The following is a 22,369-nucleotide window of genomic DNA, read 5'->3' on the forward strand; positions in this document are numbered from 1 at the left end:
ATCTTTCTTACTGGAGGACAAAGAAAAAGTGAATTTTTATAAAGAAATTATATTAAAGCAACTCCAAAGATGAAAAGAATGGAAAAAGAATTGGGGGAATATATTAAATAAACACATATAATAATTATCTACTGTCCTTTAAACGTTCAAGACACACAGAGCCTTTTAGAGATGGAGGTTTAAGAACCACACAGGAGGAGAATGACAGAGTTAGAAACAGGGGCCAGATTTCCCATCCCGAGCACTGGGGTATCATAACAACTCCACAATGAACAGCTCTGTAACCGATGAGTATAGGATGACTAGGGGGGAAACTAAGGAAGGAAAGCCTGTGTGCGCTCTTCAAAATAAGTTTGCTTAAAACCACACATCAGGTGGTTGTTCCTAGGCCAGAGCACGCTTTGATTACAGACATGCACAGCAGGGCCCTCCAGTGCCATGTACACCACTATGCAGTCTGTGGAACTAAACGTCAATGCCATCGCGAATATTATCTACAGATTTTATTTCTTTGAACACTCTCACCGTTGCTATGTTAAACAGCTTATTTCTGCCTCACTGCACACAGAATAACCTCATTCCATAAGAGAAACGGAGAATGGGGTTAAACAAGGGAATCTGTGGGTTCTGTTCTCGGCTGAATCCCAGTAAAGTTCTCCTTTGAACTGGCAGATGTAATTTAGTTACTGTTTGTTGCTGCCCAAACCCAGCTGTAGCCCTAGACACAGCAGCAGGACCCTCACGCCTGCACTGAGCTCCTAAAACTACATACATTTGGTTGCAAAATGATGTAGTGATCATTGTAGCGAGCGACACATTACATTTGTAAATTGTTTGAATTATAAGGCTATTGTGAAACTAGTTTGAGACAACTGATCTGTAGTGACGAAAAATACTTCTATAACATTCAAATCCTTTAGCACCCTTCAAACATTCCAAAACCAAAGGACACTAATTGTGTAGGCATAGCTTTAAGCTTAAAAACCTTTTTATGCAAGAAATTAAGTCTTCATCAAGAAAATAACTTTTGAAATCTTAATATCTTTCAGTGACAGCCACATTTGAAGAGCAATTTTATAGCATAATGATCCTTGTTGCATAATTTGGACAGGCTTTTGTTCTCATTTTAATTTCCCATACACATCTTGCTTTACCATCTCTCCTTCCCACACCGATTGAAAGGGAGAGATCAAAAGTCAGGAGAGAAAACATCAAGATTTGCGTCTGGAGCTGAACTTCTAAGGAGCAGCTCTTACTTCAAACATGCTATGGCATATCTGCCTAAAGCCTTGGGTGTCATTAAGACTTGGGCAGCTGCATTCCACCTGACATCCCACTGAAGGCACAAATCCAAAATCGCAACTTCAAAACCCCCATTCAGCTTCCACCCTGGACTAGAAGTATCTAAACTTCTTGCTCTTTGATTTTTACATTCTCAAGGCATCTAGAATAGGAACCTGCCCAGAAGATGTGCCAGAAGAAGTGGCATTTTTTTCCTTTCTATTTTACCTCATATCAAAGGTCATCTGAAATCTAGAAATTAGTTCCCTAGTCTAAACCTTCCTTCAGTAATGATCTGACAGGCTTCCTCAAAATAGGCCTATGAGTCTGGGTTAGACTATAAAATGGAGTTTCAGATTCTTTCTTTATTATCAGCGTAGCTGGAGGAGAGATTTATACCCATCTTTTATATAATTTGATAACAGTTACAGCAAGGAATGCAATTTTCACTTTTTGGTGCCTGAGAGAGTCAAACACCTGTCATTCTCCTGTTCGAAAAACTATCAAACAGTACATAAATTGTTCTATTGTGATATACAAGAGGTCAGACTAGACGATCTAAGAGTCAGTTGTAGCTTTAAACTCTTATGATAATCTATTTCAAATCCTTCAATGAATTAATTATTTATTATTCAAAATTAAAGTATCCTACCAGAAACTTTCCACAATCCTCTAGATGCAGTCTCTACTTACATAGAGTTGAGAAAAGGAAATTAAAATTGCTGTTACCTGATGATTATCCCTAAGTTCTGAAATTCATAGGATATTAGGCGGAGCCAATTGATGAAAAAATCAATTTCTCCTTTACCTACCAGGAAGTTTATGAAAAGGATGTGCTGAAAAATGAGCTCGTATTAAGTAGAATTTAAAAAGAAAGTGGAGGATGACAAGCGAGAGGAAGAGATGATTTTTTTTTCTTCCGAGTGCCACTATAGGCCCTTGATTCAGACTTGGTTAGAGGAAACTATTATGGTTTGGGTTTTTTTTGTCTGATAGCAGCATAAAATCTATGGTACTGCACCCTTCTTCTCTTTTTTTCTCTCTTTTTTTTTTTTTTTCCTCTGAAGGGGAAGTAATTACCATTTTGCTCTGCCCTGAAGACCTTGCTTGAGACTGAATAAGCTATTGTTGTCCCTTCCTTTAAAGAACAAGTGGACTTGTAATAGATGCCTTGAGAACCTGCAGGGGAAGCCTGTAGTCTGTGCTGGAACAGAAAGAGGTACAGCAGTAGCTAAAACCCAGATTTCCAAATAAGCTTGTGTCTCTGCAAGATACAAACAAACAAACGTTTATGTACACGAGTGGCAGGGTAACTGCCATTAACTACCTATGCCCTTAGACCAGATTTGTAAATAGTAGCTCTTGTAAAACACTGATATAGGTGGTGGGGGGGAAAAACAGGTAAGCCTTTAGGCACCCAGGCTCTTTTTCAAGTCTAAAATAAAAATACTGGGTATAAAAGCTCCCCCTTTTAACCCCTTTTATTTTAAATGATGTGCTTTAGGGTTGAAACCAATGGGTGAATATTGCACATCTAGTTATTAAATCATTCCATCACAGATATATTGCCAGTTTCAGACCATTCAACCACTCAAGCACAAAAACTGGAAGTGAGAGAAAACCAGGAAAGAGAGAACAGTCTTCCTACGAGTGTTGTTAAAGATAAAATGAAATGCATTATAAGTGTAAAATGTAATGCACGGTGTCAAGTATAAACTCTTAGCTTCAGCCATGCTTGAAAACAGCAAGCACTTACAGCAGAAAGTGTCTGCACGGAGTTGAGTTGACCTGTGTGGTACCATCAGTAGCGAAGCTGCTTTGAGTCAGAAGCACCCTTTAAATTTCACATGCTGGTTCCCAAGGTGGTATGTGGCTTCAAAAAAATTGTCCTTCTCCTTAGCATGGTAAAAGGTATTTTTCAAATTTCTCAGCCTAATCAACAAATCTTGTTACTTTCAGTCATTTTCTGATTCTTTGCTTTCTAGCAGAGTTCCAGGTGATGTGGTGAGCTTCAAACCTGCTCACAGTCAATTGATTTATTCTAATTAGCATTTGAAGTTATCAGCCCCAAAGAAAAATAGGTAACATGCTTCCTCAGTGCAATAAGCACACAGGATCCTAGCATTGTGTATGTTAGAATCTGCCTATGGGATCTTCAGGCTTTTCCAAAGTTTCACCTATATAAATTATAGATTAAAAGAGATTATCTTTTCCCTCACATGGTCATTCTTCCGTTCCTGAAACATGTGCTCTTGCAGAGTAAATGGAGGAAAGGTCTGTTGAATTCTGCTCTTCTCCGAGAGCTGTCCCAAAAGATCATTAGAAAAACTTGTTTGACTACAGCACTAGTGAATGTAAAAATAAATAAATAATTCAATTAATACTTTTCACAAAATGAAGTTGTGAAATATTACATGCAAAATACTGATGATTCTTAGTGTGGAATATTCAAAGTTGAATGAGTTAGCTTTGATGATCTGTCCCCAAGAAATCTGCATAAGGAGCAAGCTCAGATATAGAGTTAACAATTGATGCAATTGATACTAAGGTTTTAAGTTTGCCGTATCTAATTTTCTGGAATAGTCTTTTAAAAAACTTGAAGTGACAAGATGGTAAATTGAGAGAAACTTTGTAACTCAAATGAAATGTGGGTTAAATAGAATTAATCTATCCTCAAACCATAGTTCAGTGGATATTCATGTTGAATGTCAGTTTGGAAGACACTCTTTCTAACCTTATTTTCTTACTCCAAAAGCACTTTAAATCCTCTTCCTTACTATTTTCTTGGTCTGGGGTTAGTTGTCATCAAGCTAGTCACAGAGACAGGGGATACAGTTAACCTTAAATCTTGAAGGCATTCAGAGTAACCAGATTGTTTTGCTTCTGACATAAATCCAAAAGGTTGTAGGTAGGGACAGTGTTGCATGAGACTGTTCCCCCCAACACCTTCAGTCCTGGGCAAAATTGTTTACTGAAAACAAGGCAAAGCAGCCGAGGGAGTGGGAAATGGAAAAGTGACATAATTAACATAAACGCAGCCTGAACAGCTCAGAGAGATGACAACTGGGAACTGGAGTAAATAATTCCTCATTAAGAGAGAAAGGCGGGAAGTGACAAGAATGAGTAAGGATGTTCAGAATAAGCTGTACTAGTAGTCAGGACATCAATGTGTAAACGTCCCTCGTGCAGCTACTTTTCACAGTTTCTCCTGGATGATATGGTTGGGATTCCTGCCCTCATGATCTTTTGTTTTTATGATCTGCCCTTAACGATCTTTCTTCCCTCAGCTTGTTTGGTTGTAGAAGTAGGACAAAACCAGCCCTTGTATTACCAGAATGAAGGACACTTACACTCTTTCCCATCAAGTTCTGAGTTAGTTCAGGAGGCGTACTTCAGAGTAAGGTCCTCATGATGTTACTTTGTTTGTTGAAGTGGCTTCTTTCTGCTTCCTCTGGCTGAGTTTCTGGTTGGATTGACCACTGGCTGTTCTGAGTGGTTACTGAACTCAGACTATTAGTAAACATTTGACTTCTTTTTTAAAGTTCTCATTTCTGGAGTGGCTTCCAAAATTCACAAAATCCCATGCTAAATGTAGGTGCTCGTAGGTTATTTTTCCTCCCAAAATGTAAACATATACCTATGTATTACGTGCTGGATCCAAAAAGGAGTGTAAGCCTGGCCCTCCTGATGACAAAACAGTTATGCCATTTCCTTCATTCAGGATGGGATTTCACTCATAGCCTCTGAAAATTAGAATTATTTAAAATGCCAGAAGCTTGGCATGTCAATTTGTAGACGATTCAGGGAGGGGGGAGGAAGTAGCCAAATAGCTCTTTATTTTTTCTAACTTGGTTTTGAAAGACTGTAATAGATTTAAATTGGGATGCTACAACTGGTTCCAAAATTAGATGCCTAGCTCTTGTTTACAAAGTAATTTTTCTGCTCCAGTCTATACCTGTAAATAAAGCAGAAATGTGTTAAAATAGTTGCCTAAATGTTATTAAAATATTTGACATATTTCTGACAAAATTACTAGATAATACTGTGGCTTTAAATATCTTCAGCGAGATGTAAAATGATTATGTCTATCACTTTTTTTGGTAAAATAATACAGCTCATACTATCATTGTGTTTTTTCTTATGTGAATACTGAACAGAAAATATTTGACAGGAAAAGTTTTGATGTATTTATCGGAACACAGCTCCCCCTCGTGTAACTCAGCGTTACTACAGAAAACTGCTAGGTAGAGATTGCTTAAACTAAATTCTATGATACCTATTTATTTTATTCCATTACTTTTCTCATCAGTGATATTTCATATTTTAGAATTTTGTGTTTTCATGTAATTTCAATGCCAGGGAAGGTAATAATACTTACAGTAAGACTGCACTAAAACTGCTTTTAGAGGAATATTACTTTTGCTCAATGCATAATCAAAATCCTGGGGTTTTACTTAAGAAAATTCCCAGTCTTATTATTGTTTCTAGGTCTTTCTTTCTTCCACTTAACTTTCTAAGTGTCTTTTTCTGTTTAGATTTTGATGACTTTTGGAAAAAAATCCAACTGTTCTCCTTTTGTTTTATTCTCTAGTTTTTATGTACATAGGTGTTCAGAGCACCATAACATGGTTATTATCATTTTGTGTCTGTGCTTTGTGATACGCTCTTTCTCTCAGTGAAGACTCACTTTAGAACTAGCACCAGAGCGTGTATAAAGGAAAAGCTGGAAAGCTTTATTTTTGCTACAGCACTTATTTCCAACTCTACACAGAAAGATTGCATTTCGCTAATTTGACTGTTACTAACACTTGAAAAGTTACCTTTGGGATAGAAACTTAAAAAAGAAAAGGAAAAGGGAAGGGAAGGGAAGGGAAGGGAAGGGAAGGGAAGGGAAGGGAAGGTGGTTCTTCCTGTAACAAATTAGTGCAAACCCCCAAATGACCCTCCTGGAGAAGGTGTATGAGAACACGGTATGGAATAGGTAAGCAAACCCAAATTTATAAACAAATTTGGCGCTAATGGTTTAACTGCTACTCAAGTTGTGGTTTTGCCCACAGAAAACGATGGATCATCCGAGATGGCTCTGCACAGACCAAAGCTAATGCGGGATGCAGTAACATCACTGACTCAAGTAGATGTGAGGATCCTTCATCTTTATTTCCATTCCAACACACACCACCATTACAATCAAGTCTGACACTGTGTATTTATTCCTCCTTAAAGAATCCGGTTTATTCACAGAACCGCGGTGGTGGTTTACTATTTTAAATTGACATTTCTTCTCGCAAGAACAAACAAACACTCATTTTCAAAGAAGCAGCCGGTGTTGTTACCCAAACATTGGTAACACCGGCCCGACACCGGCCGGGGGCGAGGGGAAGGCAACGTGGCGGTGCTCTCCACCTGTGGGGACCCTCCCCGCCTCGCCGCCCATCTTGTTCCGTCCCGGCTGCTGGCTCGCTCCGTCTCCCAGCCCGGGCAGCGCTCAGCCGCCCACCGACAACCGGACGCGGGGGCTCCCGTCCCCCCGCTGCAGCCGCCATAGCAACGCCTCAGGGGCGGCGGGCGGGCAGGGCCCTTAGGCAGCCAGCTCCATCGCCTGAAGGCGCCGCGCGGGCGGCGGAGGAACGGCACAGGAGACAGGCACCGCCGGGGCAGCCCCGCCCGGCCGTTGGGCGCCTGGGGCCTGATTTCGAACGGCAGAGCGGCCCAATCAGGGGCGCGGGCGGGGAAGGGCGCTGGGTTTGAGCCAGGCGGTAACCGGCGGCGCGGCGGGGCCTGGTGGCGGCGATGGCGCTGGGCAGGGTCTGAGAGGGGGCTGGGGGGTAAGAGGCTGGGGTGAGGCGGCGGGAGCTGGGATGGCGGAGCAGAGGCGGAGGCTGGTGCGGCTGGCGGTGCTGGAGGAGCTCCGGGCCTCCTACGGTATAAAGGTGAAGAGCGGGAGCTGCCTGGCGGCGGCGGCTGCCAAACAGCCCGGAGCGGCGGCCGCGGAGGTAAGGCGGGGGGGTAACGGGGGCTGCGGCGCCCACGGAGGGCCCCCAGGGCTGCCGCTGCGGGGCCGAGGCTTGCGCTGGCCCGGGAGCGGGTCTGTCCGCCCCCGGCAGGGCTGGGTGGCCACCGGCTCTGGCACCAGTGCCGTTACCGTAACGCTGCTCCCCTGCTAGCCCCTGGGCGAAAGGCCTTAATCCCTGCAACGGGAAAAGTCGCTTTTTCCCCCAATTTTTCCCCAGCGAGCGAGTGCTGCGGGCGGTCGTCAGGAGAGCCGCGCTGTGATTCCCTAAGATGGTGGTTTAGGGATGTGGAACCCCCCCCGGCCCTTTAGGACCCGAGCGCTCCAAGGTGGAGCAGATGGTGGAGATGTGTTCCTCTTGTTGTTGTTGTTGTGGTTGTAGTTAGTGCTCTCCCAAACACGCCTGCGAGCCTCTGGTCCACGCCAGGGCTTTCTACACTTTAATGTGCTTAATGTCGCCGCCTATGGAATTTAAATCTTAGTAATTTTACTATTTCTTGGAATGCAGAGCTACTGTGCAGTATCTAAAAGCTTTATGTCTTTTGTTTTATTTGATTCCTTATATTTTTTTTTGTTTGAAGGGCTTTATTTGCATGGTTTCTTAGCATACGACATGACTATGGGTATTTTGATACAGACAGATCTGGCCTTGATTTGTCTGTGCTCTGAGAAATTAAATCTGTCCTGTTATCTTAAATACCTACTTTGAATTTGTTGAAGGAAAAGTGTGTTTTCTGTCTGAGGACTCTTATTTAAAACTAAAGTATCATGATCGATGCCAGTTTGCACATCGTTGAAGTGCATTCCAGAATACTGGTCTTTTGGTAGGCTCTAATTTATAAAGCATAAGCCACTATCAAGTCCTAAACAAGATCCCTGTGCAAGTGATATGACACGGAACTGAGTGTTCTCAGAATGAGCTTTCTGTAAGGCTGAGAATATATTCCAACATGCTGCAGTAACCCTTGGTCAGTACAAGCCAAAGAAGTTGCCAAAACACATGCTTGAGTCGGGTTGTTTGGAAAGGGAGAGAGCAAGAGTGAAGCTAGAATTAGTTTCTTCCCCCTTGTCGATATCAAGCATCTGGTTCTAGACTTTTTTTTTTTTCTCCACTTGAAAGGAAAGTAATAGGAACTCTGAATAACAGATGTACATCATAATAAAAGTTGTCTATATAGCTGCCTGCAGTGCTTAAATTTTATACAAGGAAGAAAATGCATATTCAATTAACAACTGAACAAGGTAGGAAAAGATATAGAATAGCACTTTTTTTTTTTTCAAGTGGGCATTCTGTTTCTATTATAAGGGACCAGATATAACTTTATTTTAAGAACTTAAATTACAACTTCTGATATTTCAAATAAAACCTAGTAAAGTAAAGATATCAGTTATGAATTTTAAATGCTGAATTACAAGTCACTGGAATTCTTTATTGCATAATCTTGTAAATACAGAAAAATATTATATCTTGGAGTTAATTTTCTTTTTGTACTTTTAGTAGCAACCTGGAATACAATGACAAACACACGTTGCTTTCCTTCCTTATCATGCTATGTTTGTTTTCTGTAGGACAGATAGGCCTAAAGTGGCCTAATGGTTAGTTATTGATTAACTTTTTTCCCAACATAGTCAGTCCTTTGAATTTCAGGTATAAATGACTGAGAGTTTGCATTCATCTCTGAAAACAAGTTGAGCGTGATCCCAACCCTCTTCTGGTTGCAGGAGGGGACTGGCTTGCATGTTCTGTAAATATGAATAAAACAGGATGTGAGGCAAAGAAACAAAAGTGCAAGTTGTTACATTGAAGTGAGGGCTTTTATAACTGAAACAACTGTGCAGTAACCTCAGATAAACATTTTTTTAAAATACTGTAGGACAGCATCAGTAGTAACAACTGATGGAATTGCTTATTCTCTAACATGTAACAGATACTCTGATGTCTTGCTGTAAGGCAATCGAATTGTAACAGTTTCTTAAATGGAAATGTTCAGAACAGTTTTCTAGTCTACTCTATTGAATCTAATGCTCCCTGGAACAGCAATCTTGGGTGCCTTAGATGAAGAAAAAAATTACATTAACAAAAAAAACCCAACAAAAACCCAAAAGTTATTTCAATTACATTGTCTTGATTTTAAGAAAAACTTAAAAGGAATTTAGTCAATCTGAAAAGGGTAAGATAAGATTCCAGGACAGTCTGTTTAGTATCCTTACTGATTTGGGGACATTACAGGAAAACCAACTCCTTGCAAAATTTAAAATGCAAAACATACTTCAGAAAAACTTCCTATTCTTTCACCGTAATCTAGGGTGTTAACATGTAACTGTAATCAGCAGAGCTCAGATATCTAGACATGATAGTGCTTTTCCTGACAATACCTCTTATCTGAAAGACTTTGTTTTTTGTCTTAACTACTCTTCTGTTTGCACTTGGTGGAATATGTGCTTTTGTGTAATATGTAGTTGGTAATCTTATCAACTTTTGTATAACATTAACTGAATTTTGTATTTTAGGGTAAAATCTTTGGAATATCTTTTTATGCATTGCCACAATCACTTGTGCCAGAATATGGTTATATTCCGAGGTAAATCAACACTATATATTTAGATTTACGCTTACTTTACTCTCTTTATTGTATTGAACTCTTGTCAGAAGAGGGAACATAATATTTATACAAGCCTGAAAAAACTGATGGGGGATATAAGAATAGTTTCAGTTGGGGAAGGAGGGATGCAGGAATTAGATGGAGAATTCAGAGCCACAGCTATCATTCGGCTGTATTTCTTTCTACTTCTTGTAGTTGGGGAGAACTTTCCTATATATTGTTTTATCTTTTTATAATAGTTTTTCTGGAAAAAGATAGGCTTTATTCTGAATGTCAGAATTCTGTTGTTATTCTTTCCACAGCTTTCTTGTGGATACTTGCGAATATTTGGAAGAACATGTTCATACAGAGGGACTCTTCAGAAAATCAGGATCTCTGGTTCGTTTAAAAGCCTTAAAGGTATTTTCTAAAACCACTTTTGTGTTTGTTTTTTTTTTTTTTAATGAGCTGCATTGCACTTGATCATCTGCATGTTCTAGTTCTTGGATTCTTTTCAGTCACATTTGGGTTCCAGTACTGGACATAGACTGGTAACATTACCTGCTTTAGAAATGAGAGGAGATCTGCTCCAGAAACTTGCAGACTTCACCTTTCTTCAGCTTTCTTCTGGTGGGATTGTTTTTTCTGGGAAATTTTTCAGTTTTCCAGATGGTGAGAATACACTTGTGACTGAACAACTTGTTAGCAGTTATGCACACTGAATACTGTGAGGATTTTTGTTTAGCAACATTCTCCCAGAAGGATGCATACCTGGGAAACTTGTAAATTAACACGTGGCCTCACAGCATTGACTGTGTCACCTTGTAGGTACTGTAGTCAGGTAAAACATGATAAAGCTGAAACTAAAATGGGGAAGATGGGACTGTCTTTTCTGATACAGGCCAGAGGATTAATGCCTAAACATAGAAAACTGATGGTATGTTGAAGACTCCAAATTGTGTTTCTTATAAACAATTTCAGAGTAAACTGGATCAAGGTGAAGACTGCCTCTCCACTGCACTGCCGTGTGATGTTGCAGGGCTTCTCAAACAGTTCTTCAGAGAGCTACCAGAACCCATCCTTCCACTTCACCTGCAGGAAGGCCTTTTCAAAGCTCAGCAGTTAGGAAATGAGAAGAAAACTGCAACTGTGTTGCTGTCCTGTTTGATGGCCGACAGAATAATTGAAGCTTTGAGATACTTTTTCAACTTTCTGAGAAATGTGTCCCTAAGGTCGGTGTAAAGAGAGTGCTTGTAAACAGCTCCCAATTCCTTTAGCATTTTCTCTTTCCAGGCAACTGCTATAACTTTTTGTGAGTGGTTTGTGACTTTAAAGTCATTATCTAACTTATCCTGTCTCTTATCTTATGAACTGAAATCTGTTCACTAGATTTCAGTTGTGGTCTTTTCTTTCATAAATCCAAAGTGTTTTCTTTATGAAACCTTGTTTTGCTGGAGACTTGACTCTGTTCCATTCTTTCTTAGCTGTATTCCTTGTTCTTCTTTGGAAAGCAAAAGGAGTGACTGGTAAAATAATCTGACACTTTGCATTCCCCAAAATTGACCAGGGTCTAAAACCCCTTGATTTCGATAACATAGTCATGCAGTTACCTAGCCTGGGGTGCATAAGTCTGCACATCAGTCTCAGTATGTGAGCACTCCGGTGAATGATTCTATATTTTATTTTTTTCAACTGCATTTGTTTTATTCAATCTTTTATCTCTGCGCTGCTTGTGTCCTGATGTTTTACATAAAAAAACCCCAAACCTTTTCTCCTTAAGATCCGAGGAAAACAAAATGGATAGCAGTAATCTGGCAGTGATTTTTGCTCCCAACCTCTTGCACTCGAGTGAAAATGAAAAGATGTCAACCAATACAGAAAAAAAAATTCGCTTGCAAGCTGCTGTTGTGCAAACACTTATTGATCATGCAGCAGAAATCGGTAAGGTGATAAATGTTTATCAAAATGTCTTTTTGCACATAAATGTATACATCCTTTCTATTCAACTTTTTAAATAACTTCCAAAATATATTTCTCAACTAATTCAGGACAAGTACCAGAATTTATCTTGGAAAAGATTCCTGCAATGTTAGGTATTGACACCTTTCAATCTACTCCTTCACTGTGGGGCCATGAAGACAGTGAAAATGAATCTCCTGGTGAATATAAGAAGAGGAGGCACCGAAGTGTTGGGGGTAGGTATGTTGTGTGAAAGTTTCAGCAATTATGCTGATCCTAAGCACTTTCTTCTTCCACAAGCAGAATAGATCCCTGTGACTTTTGTTGGGTTTGATTTGCAAAATCTTTATAAGACTTCAGTAATCACATCGCTTTACTGTATATTTACTGTGAGTTTATTCTGTTGTATCTGTTGTCTACTGAAGAAGCTATTTTGCTTGTGTTTGGATTTGTGAAGCCAGATTAATATTCCAGCTTTTTGTTGAGTCAACTAGATCCTGTTGCAGAACACTGATAAAGTTAAGATTTTTTTAATTATTTTTTTCCAGTTTTGACATTAAACTTGGACACTCAAAGATATTGTACACTTTGATATGTCTGGGTCATGAGATGGCAAGGATATAAATGGCATTTGTGTTTTGAAGTGTAATTCTGCATTGGATATTATTGGATACTGTGTGCTCTGATATCATGGATCTGTTTGTATTGGGGGGTTTTTTTCATCTTAGATATCCAATAAGGTGGGGTCTTTGTGCCAAATATGGACAATCAAGTAGGATATTCTCTGTCCTTCTGCATTCTCTTTGAGGAAATACTATGGAATATGTATGTTCAATTTGATTCAAATCCACTATAACATTGACCTTGTATGTATTTAATTCATGGACCTGGAATATAAAACCTGGCAGCAGTTGAAATCAAGGCTTTATTATCGTATATGTTTAGCCAAGGCATATTTTTTTTTTTTGTAATATACTTTTCCACTCTGAAGAAGGGAGATCATCCTGGAGTTGCAAAGTGATAAATGTTTGTGAAAGTTAAAATTTTGAGGAGAAGCAGTTTGAATTTGTTAATTGTATGGAACAGGTTCTTGTAGTAGGCAGGTTCTGCTCTTTCTCCAGATGTAGTAAAACATAGTATTACTACACTTTATCTATTTTCAAAGATGAGTTTTTTAAAAACTACGTGATATTTACCAGACACCATGAATGAAGTACCACAGGCTTGTAGTTTGCTAAGCTTTGCTATGATCACATGGAAATACAACTGTGTGTTGCAATAGCACTTAATAAAAATACTTCCATTTTACACTTTCAAAAGCAGGAAAACCAGTAAAACTTCACGCATATACTCTGCTGGATTTTTGCCTTTTTTAAAAAAAAAAAGGAGAAAACCACATAATTAACAAAAAAAGTTGTACGTTATTGCTTAGTAAGACCAAAATTTCATACTTTTATTTGGGCCTAACTTCAGAGCTCTAAGAGCTTTTCAGCTTCAAGATGACTGTCCGGTAGGATGAGAATGTCTGTGAGACTTTCTGTGAGAGAGACTTCAATGAATCCCCTTTAGGTTTGCCTGCAAGAAACAAGAAAAGCATATAATTTTATAATGACCAGTAGAATTTTCTACAAGAAACTTCTGTTGTCTATGCATGGATTTTTTTTATCTTTTTTTTAAGGAAAAAAAAATAATTCAGCTATTGTGAAAGCAACAAAACCTGTCGGTGAGAAGATCTGCACTATGGTTTTTCTTCACATAAAACAACTGTTTAAACTGATTTGCTTTATTTCTTTCTGAAATTATACAACTTGAGTTGAAAATAGAGCAAGGCAAACTTCATATTTAAGTTTGATTGCTCGGTATGTCTTGCATTTCAGATATTGTTAGTGGAGCATTGAATAAATTTAAATCTAACAGAACACCCTCCACTACACCTCAACAAGACAGAAGCGGTAGGTATTGGTGTATATTATACTAAATAAAGCCCATGCAGTATCTTCTGGATTTGTCAACTATATTCCACAAACTTTTTTTAACTGAAGAACTAGAACTTAGTTGAAGAGAAGTGATTATGTTTAAATTACTTAAAACTTTGAATATAGGTACATATTTATTGAAGATACTGCATTTACCATAGTTCTTGGAGCAGCTATGATCACTGCAGCTGTGGGGTTCTAGGACTGCACAACTGAACTTACGCTCTTTATCTAATGCATACTAAGGCTTGAGTGCAGTAGTGCAGCTTTTTTATCTTGGGAATGAATTTGCCAGGACTGAAATTCTTTTGCTCTGTCTCTTAAGCTTGCAGAACATGACTATACTTTTTTTGTTTCCTCCTGATACCTGTATTATTTTATTAATATGTAGGTGTTTTTTATTTTCTTTTCTGGTACTCTAACTTGTGAAAAAACAACAAAATAAAGAAACCAAACCCTAAGCTATACTGATTGCTCTGCCTATTCAAAGTGCATGTACTTTGGCTAAGCTATTACAACAATTGTCTTTCAGAGTTTAAAAAAAAAAGGCACAAAACAACTGTTTATATTTTATACCCTCAACCTAAGCTGTTACTGAAAATCTGTTTTTCTTAATTTCAGTCCTTTCATCAGTGACTCCAGTGGTTCTTACTCCAAGTACCAAGCGTAAACTTCCCAATGATTGCTCTCAGGGCTTGTCCAGCAAGAAGAGAAGGTCTTTTAAGCATACTTTTGCTTTTGAATTGTTACCAAGTAGCATTTTTAACAGCAGCTCCACACCAGCATCAGGTACAGTGCCTTCATTTTCTCTTTCCTGCTTGAAGTGGTTGTTTATAGCTTTTAATGTAAAGGTACAGCCTTTTGTTCTTGTTAGGCAGTCATTGCTAATCATCATTTAACAGTGTTCCTTGCATTGCTTTCCCGTCTGTTTTTGTGTTCAACAGTGGCTGTCATGTTACCTGGGTTGAGCAAGAGCAAAATTCTGATTCTTGTCTTCTGTTATGTTAATCTTTCAAATCTGCAATCCTGATGTCCTTTTATCTTTTTCAGTCCCTCCGTATCACCTAGGTTATACTCACTTCTCTGTCTTGGCACGCAGATCCATGAAGACTGCCTACGCTTCCAATCTCTTGAAACTTGTAGCCACCTTCTGTCTCCTAAATACTTAAATTGCTGGTCTTAGCTCTATGTGAATTGTAATTGTTGCTATTATAAAGGTTCTTTATTGAGTCCAGTCACCTCTTGTTTTCTCTAGACACTAAATAATCTCAAAATTCTAAAGAAAAAGTTTTGCTTTTGTTTGACAATGCTTTAATACCACTTCATTCCACTAAAGTGCTTCCAACTGTCAGGCTCTTCTGCAAATCCTCTTTTATTTTTGTTTGGTTGCTTAATGTGCTGCCAACTGAAGTTAGCCAACTTAGAAATGTCTTTTTACTTTATATTTGTTTTGCCTGAAGATTAATTTTATTTTTCTCAATTGACTTGTATAAAACTTCTTGCTTCTGTTTATTAAATCATTTCTTGCTCGCCATGAAATTCTGGTTTCTATGGATAAGCAAAATCAAAGCCATGACACTCTCTAAAGATAGTAGTAATTAATCTGTTTGATAAAAATGTTTAGTAGTAGAATAGCAACTCTTTAATTTATTGTTGCTTTAACTGTTCTGGCTAGGTATGTAAAAAAGCACACTGCAAATAATATTAAGACCAAATCTAATTTTTGTTACTAAGCTCTTAAATTTGAGAAACTGATCTGTTGATAGCTGTGTGGAAATGTAGTTGAGGTAGTGATGCAAGTAGCATGCAATTAATTGCAATTCAGCCACTTCCATGGATGCTACAAACAACAGCTTAATTATTTAATATTAAATAAAAGTGGAAGTCAAAGTAATTTCAAGCCAGCACTCCACAAAATATGCAAAAAAATCTGTGCCATTTGAAAGCATGTTCTTGATTGTATTAACTGTTAAGTCTTTATCAGAAAAAATGTGACTATTTTAAGATTGTGTAAATATGATTTTGTTCCTGTAGTTCAGTTTGAAGCAAGCCCTTGTGTGTCTCTTGAGTCATCGCAAACCTCACTGACTCCTTCAACTAGTGGTGAAAATCATCTGTCTAGTACAGGAAACAGGAGAAGTAAAAGACATGCAAGCAAAAAATTACACAGGTAATTTGCCTTACCTTTCAGAAACTAACAGTAAATTGAAAAGGTAGGTCTTAGACCCCTTGACTAATGATATGTAAAATCTCAATCTGTCTTTAAAACAATTTTTTTTGGTGTTTAAAACATACCAAATTTTTATAGTAATCTTAAAATCACCAGATTTTCCAATGTGACAAGATGGAGCTCCAAACAAAATAAGATCTGGTATACTAGTCTCCTATGCCTATTAAAAAAGCTTGGCAAGAAGGCAATAGAAGAAGTAAAACTACAGGAAATAACTATAAATAAATGTCAGGATGTTTTCATTGCCCTCCTAAAGAGTTTATGTGTTATTTCTCCTCTTCTGTCCTCCCAGGGCTGAATCAGGAAAGACAGGCTGTTTTTCTCCAAAGATTAGCCGAAAAGAAATGGTTCGTAGGTCATTACGTTTGAAGTTTGGTTTGGGGAAAAGCAACAGAGAAACGGTAAGTATTCTGCTTCTAACCCACTCGTCTTGTTACTGTGCAAATTCTAATCCTAAATTTTGGGTGCTGCTTTTCCGTAGCAGGAAGGACATATTGGGTAACAGAGGGAACACAGCATAACTGGAACTGCTATCGAGTACAAGGAGCCCTAGGTTTATTTTCATAGCAGTAACTGGTCAGCTTGTACTGGGTTTTGCTGGGATGGGGCAAGAGGCTGGGGAAGGGGACAGTTGGGAGAGCTGACCTGAACTGAGCAAGGAGCTATTCCGTGCCATGTAATGTCATGCTCAGCAATAAAACTGCCATGGGGGAGTTTTTGCAAAGTAGCCACTGCTCAGGGGCCGGCTGGACATCTATCTTCTTGTTGTGAGTGATTGCTTTTGCATCACTTGTGGGTTTTTTGTGGGTGGTTTTTTGGTTTGTTTTTTTTTTTTTTTTTTTGTTCTCAAAACCAGTAGAAGATATCTTGCCCAGACGAAAATATGAATTGGTCCCGTGTGGCATAACACATAGGAAGCTGGGTTTATTTGAAACCAGCCCAGTCTAAGCCAGTCTTACTCAGCCTGTAGTTTGTAAACGTTAGAAGCAGTCTGCAAAATAATTCCCACTTCTACTCGTTGGTGTTTTGTTTTTTTTTTTTTTTTTTTTTTGTTCTCTCCTTCCTCCTTTTGCCTTTCCAATTCTCTCCCTCATCCTGCTGGGGAGTGGGAGGAGTGAGCAAGCAGCTGAATGGGAGCTTACCTGCCAGCTGGGATCAACCCACCGTGCTTGTGATCAGAAGGTCCTGCAGCTCCCAAAATTCTGATGTTACAGACCCTGTGCACAGAATCACTACGTTCAGCATGTGGGTTGTTCCCTACTTAGGTCTACAGAGAACCAAGAGTAGATGAAGCATGGCCGAGAAAACCCTGCTGTGGCTGATTTGTATAGCCTCTTCCTGGAGGTTCCTCTATGAATAAGATTCTAAATTAGTTTATATGAAAGCAATTAACACCTTTTGTTTGTTCAAGAATATTGTATCAGGATATGCGGTTGGGAATAGATCTGCAAATATTGGAAGGCGTCTTGCGAGTCAACAAGGTTTGGAAAGCAGGACTGAGTGTGCACAGAGAGATGTACTCTTCAGCCCATGTGTCAATGAAAAATTCCCGAAGAAAGGTTAGTATCTAACAATATATTGGAGGGGAAAAACTTTTGCTTTTGTAAAGCAAAAGTAACTTTATGGATAAAAGTATAAAAGCTATAGGATTAAAAGTGCTTCTAGCTAATAGGACAAAAGTTACTTGCAAGTAAGTGGCTTCTGGGGAAAAAGAGTCGGTTTAGGACAGGCTTGTTGTGTTTCTAGTGTATTTTAGTAGTGCTCTTTTATTAAGCAAGATGAGATATGTGATTTCAGTTCTTAATATTATGACTTTTTTTCACATCCCTGAAACTTAAGGGAGCAATGGCATCTTTAAATTCAATGCTGCTTTGATAATTAGGGGGGGTTAACAAGAATTTGGCTTATAATGATTATTAAAATCACAAGTTATTATTCTTAATCACTGTGGTATTTATTTTAAGGTTCGAGGAATGTGAGCAAGTCAGAAGAAAACTTGCTAACTCCAAAATGTCAGGATAAAGTGGTTCACCGAATGTCATGGTACAGTCCTACTGTTACATATTCTCAGGCAATCAGCAGGAACGAGGGGATTCTGCCAGGACACCCTGAAGCAGAAATTGGTTCTTCAGAATCTGTTTTGATATTTGGAAAGCCAACACTTGTTCCAGATGAATTCAAACCCACAACTGTAAGCAAACAGGACAAGAGTTTAGAACTTTTGTTTTGTGAAGAGGAAAGTAATTCAACTGCAGAAACATTACTGAAAGTTCAGCAAGCCTTCTCTGCATCTGGGAGTAATCTTCACAATTTGATAGGTGATACAAAATCTTCCTTCTCAGATGTAGCAGGTGAAACATTAAATGAAACTCTGTGTCTCAAAGGGCTCAGTCCAGAGAAAGAACTGTTAGCTGAAGAAGTTTCTGAAAATCCAGTAAATACACAATCCAGAGAGCTGCACCAATTTAGTCAATCTTCTGTTATTGATAAAGAGCAATCCAAAAAAGATGAAAATAAAATTTTGGAGAAAAGAAACTTCAAAACTTCTATTGAGATTGAACTTCAGATCCCGAAACCAGATGTAAAAAATGTAACAGAACTTCCTGCGCCTCAAGTACTGGCCAGGGAAGACAAGCTGAGCATTCAGAACAGTTCATCAAAAGATGACTTAAACAAATCAGATTCCTTTGGAGGAAAAGAGGCAATAGAATTAACACAATCAAAACCAGCTGAAAACTGTATGGTAAAATGCTGTAATTTGGAAGAGGATCCCACTAAACTTCCCGTGGCAGGACAGCAGCTTTCTACTTTGAAGTTGCCTAAATCACAGAGTGAAGGAGGCAGCCAACACTTGCAAGCTGAAAATTCTGGTAAAACTTCAACTACATCATCAACCGTTTCTGACCATGTAAAGGTTTCTGACCACATACAATGGTTCAACAAGCTTTCATTAAATGATCCAAGTTCTGCAAGCAAAACTAAACTACCTCTTAAGTTTCAACGTACTCCTGTTCGACAGTCTGTAAGAAGAATTAATTCCTTATTGGAGGCAAACAGACGATCCGTGAGCTCTCAGCTGCTTAAAGCAAGTGATGTTGGTTCACCGCTTGTTAAATCTTTGAGCTATGATTCTGCACTATTCTCCTGCACGGAAAAGCCCTCAAAGAATTCCATGGCTTTGCCACTCAGGGGTGAAAGTACACGTGACCAAGTTTCTGTATCTCGCAAGCAGCTAGAATTAACATCAAAATCGTGTTGCAGGGCGTTAAATTCATCAGAGAAGCCTGATGTTTCTGTCAGAACTGCTGGAATCCATGAACAGAAAGCAACTACTCATGCATCAAAGTCTGTTCTGGAAGATCTAACCAATCATGAAACAGTGAAATCTGGTTTAAAAGTTAGTGCAAATATAAATATTCCAGGTGCTGCCCCAGAAAAATCTTCCATCACAAGAAGTGCTTCAGGAAGAGAAGGAATTCGTTATAGAGGTTCTCCAAAGAATCCAATATCTAAAGTGAAACTGCTACCAGCTACAAAACCAGTAGACTTATAAGATGAAATACGATGGTAAATGGGCTTACTGTAACTTGGTTAACCTTTGGAAAATCTAAATTTATATAATTTCTTTTTTAGCTCTAATTATTTGTATTTTTTGGTTTATTTTTTGACTGTACAAGTCAAGGACTTGTACAAATAACAATTTGTTTTATGTTGGAGTTTTCTTCATTTACCAAAACTTTTGTAAATGCTAGTCAGTTCACCCAAATGTATTTGAATTCTAAAACAAAAATAACCTGTTTTTACAAATGTTTGTGTTAGATCTCATATTTGATTATCTCAGCTTGTAAAAACATACTGTGTCTCCCAAAACAATTTTTGCAGTATTTAGAGTAAGTACCAAGTTTTTAAAAAAATAAAATTCAGGCATTTAAAACTAACAGACATTTGAAAGAAAATGTCTTGATGCTGAGTACTGGTAGTTAAATTAATTGACTTTTTAGTTTTAAGTGTATTGTAGTACGACTTTGATATTTAAATTGGACCTTAACACCAGCTCTATTTCTTTTGAGACCATGGGTTTTGTTTCTATTGGAGTAAATTGGGAGCATATTTTCCTTGTTGAGTAGGTAAATGGACTCTATTTTGATGTGTACACACACAGTGGAGAATTATTAGAATACATGGAAAACAAATGTGCAGTTTATTCAAGAAGTGAAAAGTCTTAAAACTTCATCTAGTGATGTGTTCTGTAATAGGTACCAAGTCTTTTCAGTTGTGAGCAGTAAAATGTTTTGTTTTAATGTGAGAGGATGGGTTTAACTTATTTTTAGAGCAGTAGTATAGTGTTAACTAGGTGGTGCAGAAGCAGGTTTTAGATGCTGATAATGTTGCAAGAGACGAATGTAAGAAGCCATAGTGTGTTAAAAGTTGATTTGCACAAGCAAATGTTTACATCTTTTGGAATTAAAACTGTTTGTCATCAGTTGTAAAATTATTTAAGAGTAAACACTTGAAACTGTTGATTAGCTTTCTGCATGTGCGAATTGCTTATAGGCAAAATGTAAGAGCTGAAAGCACTGGATACTTTTGGTTTTAATAAAACCATTGGTTTTGTCCCTTTTCTGAGCCCATTCTTCTATAACGACTTAGAAATTTAGATTATGTTGTTGTATGCAGGCTGTGGATATCAAAAATGAGTAAGTTAGGAAGCCCTTTTTGTTCATCTTGGGTGCACAGTGATTCTCACACCTAGCGGAAGGCACGGTGCAACATCATTTAACAGGAGCAGACTTTTAAACGTCTGGAGTGATACGTTAGTGAAAGGAACAGTTGTGCTTGCTCTCTGTTCCCTGCCTCCTTCCCCACACACCCACCAATTTACTAGCCCAATTGGTTCAGCTCAGTGCTCCGGTGGAGACCTGCTCCCATCAGCCCAGCTGAGCTGCCTCCCTCTTGCTACATTATTTTTAAGATCTAACATGAGGGAAACAGCCTTGAGAGGATCTTAGCAGGATGGCTTGATGTCGGGGTTAAGTATCAGAAGCTTCGGTTTCATGAAATAAGGGAGCCAACACAACAGTTCACCACCATCCAAAGGGGAAGCTGCTTCTCCCTGCTCTCAGCTCCGTGCTCCTGCCCCTCTGCCTTCAGCGAGCGCTGGCAGATCCCTCAGGAGCTGAACGTGGGCACCACGTTTTGTGCCATTTCACCGAGGTAAGTGGGGCTCAGCAGAGCAACTGCCAGCTGTCATGGCTGATGTGAGGAGGTGGGAGATGGAAATAGAAGGAGAATGAAGGCAATGTCACGAGGAAGACTGCTTCTCTAACAGTGAGCTGTCACACCAATTGGTGTTTGGAAGAGCAGGAGTTGGGATTTTTTTCTGTTAATATATACCAAATATTGATTGATAGCTAATGTAGCTTTGACTGTGCCGCACAGAGAGCAGTGAACCATTTTTGATCGTCGGTGCAAACTGGTCTTGGACCAGTAGACTTGAGTGTCAAAGGGAGATTTTGGTAGGGCCCTGACAACCAAACCCCTAAACACCAGGAAAGATTGTCAAAGTTGTAGGCTCTGTTTTTAGAGGTTTTTACAGAACAGTTTAGACGTGCATTTGTTTACATGAAATTGATCGTATTTTGGAGACAGATTAGAAACACTAAATGCCCAGCCGAGGCCCTTACTGCTGACTCCTACGAGTTACAGACACTCACAGTGTCCCAGAGACCAGCAAACAGAGACAGTAGTTTGCACTTGAGGATGTAGTTCATGGATCTGTTGTGGTTTATGAGGAACAATCTTGGAGCTTTTCTCTAGACAGTTATCCTAAAATGGAATATACCACAGTCATGTCAGTAGCAGTGAAGACGTGTTACATAAAATAGCTGTTAAAAATTACCATTTTGCCAAGTGCTATTAAATGACAGACTTAATTTAGCAAGAGCCTTTTGTAGTTGTGTGTGGTGGGTTTTTATTTATTTTATGTATTTACTCAGTGCTATGGATGAGGTGCAGAGATTTGCTTAACCCGGGGGCCTGCGGGTGCTTGGAGATGGTTGCCACGCTGTTACCTTGTAAACCTGCGGTGAGGTCATGAGCAAACCCCCGTGATCGTGTTCCGGGGAGGGAAAGCACAGCGGGAAGAGGGACGCGATCCCGGGAATAGGGAATCTCCTCTTTCCATCCGCAAACGCCGCTTTATTTTCAGCCCATTGTGCGCGGCCGAGCAGGGACCTCTCCAACATCCCCTCCCGGCTTCGTGTCATCTCAACCGGACAAACCCACGCAGGGAGCGCACGGCCGCGGCAGGTACCGGCGGGGAGTCGGGGGG

At 39.1% G+C, this 22,369-nt stretch overlaps 2 protein-coding genes across 7 annotated transcripts in view; both read left to right on the top strand.

The window, feature by feature from the left end:
* The window catches only part of ARHGAP11A (Rho GTPase activating protein 11A), a 54,104-nt gene extending 33,443 nt beyond the window's left edge, over window positions 1–20,661 (top strand). Inside the window, exons 1-12 of one of the 6 annotated variants that reach the window (XM_014942068.1) lie at window positions 7,133–7,274; window positions 9,803–9,873; window positions 10,197–10,293; window positions 10,855–11,105; window positions 11,654–11,814; window positions 11,922–12,068; window positions 13,710–13,784; window positions 14,430–14,597; window positions 15,843–15,978; window positions 16,331–16,439; window positions 17,450–17,597; window positions 18,003–20,661. In XM_014942068.1, the coding sequence (XP_014797554.1) occupies window positions 7,140–7,274; window positions 9,803–9,873; window positions 10,197–10,293; window positions 10,855–11,105; window positions 11,654–11,814; window positions 11,922–12,068; window positions 13,710–13,784; window positions 14,430–14,597; window positions 15,843–15,978; window positions 16,331–16,439; window positions 17,450–17,597; window positions 18,003–19,591 (3,087 nt within the window). In that variant the 5' untranslated portion in view covers window positions 7,133–7,139 and the 3' untranslated portion in view covers window positions 19,592–20,661. Of the gene's footprint in view, window positions 1–7,132; window positions 7,275–9,802; window positions 9,874–10,196; window positions 10,294–10,854; window positions 11,106–11,653; window positions 11,815–11,921; window positions 12,073–13,709; window positions 13,785–14,429; window positions 14,598–15,842; window positions 15,979–16,330; window positions 16,440–17,449; window positions 17,603–18,002 lie in introns of those variants that run through there. The other 5 variants (XM_014942070.1, XM_014942074.1, XM_014942073.1 and 2 more) reach the window with 5 other exon arrangements.
* A 1,465-nt stretch (window positions 20,662–22,126) lies between these two features.
* Window positions 22,127–22,369, top strand: part of SCG5 (secretogranin V) — a 31,899-nt gene continuing 31,656 nt past the window's right edge. The window contains exon 1 of the mRNA XM_014941907.1: window positions 22,127–22,347. The gene's annotated coding sequence lies outside the window, so the exon portion shown is untranslated. The remainder of the gene's footprint in view (window positions 22,348–22,369) is intronic.

Source organism: Calidris pugnax, unplaced genomic scaffold, assembly GCF_001431845.1.
Source record: "Calidris pugnax isolate Ruff unplaced genomic scaffold, ASM143184v1 scaffold56, whole genome shotgun sequence".
NCBI lineage: Eukaryota > Metazoa > Chordata > Aves > Charadriiformes > Scolopacidae > Calidris > Calidris pugnax.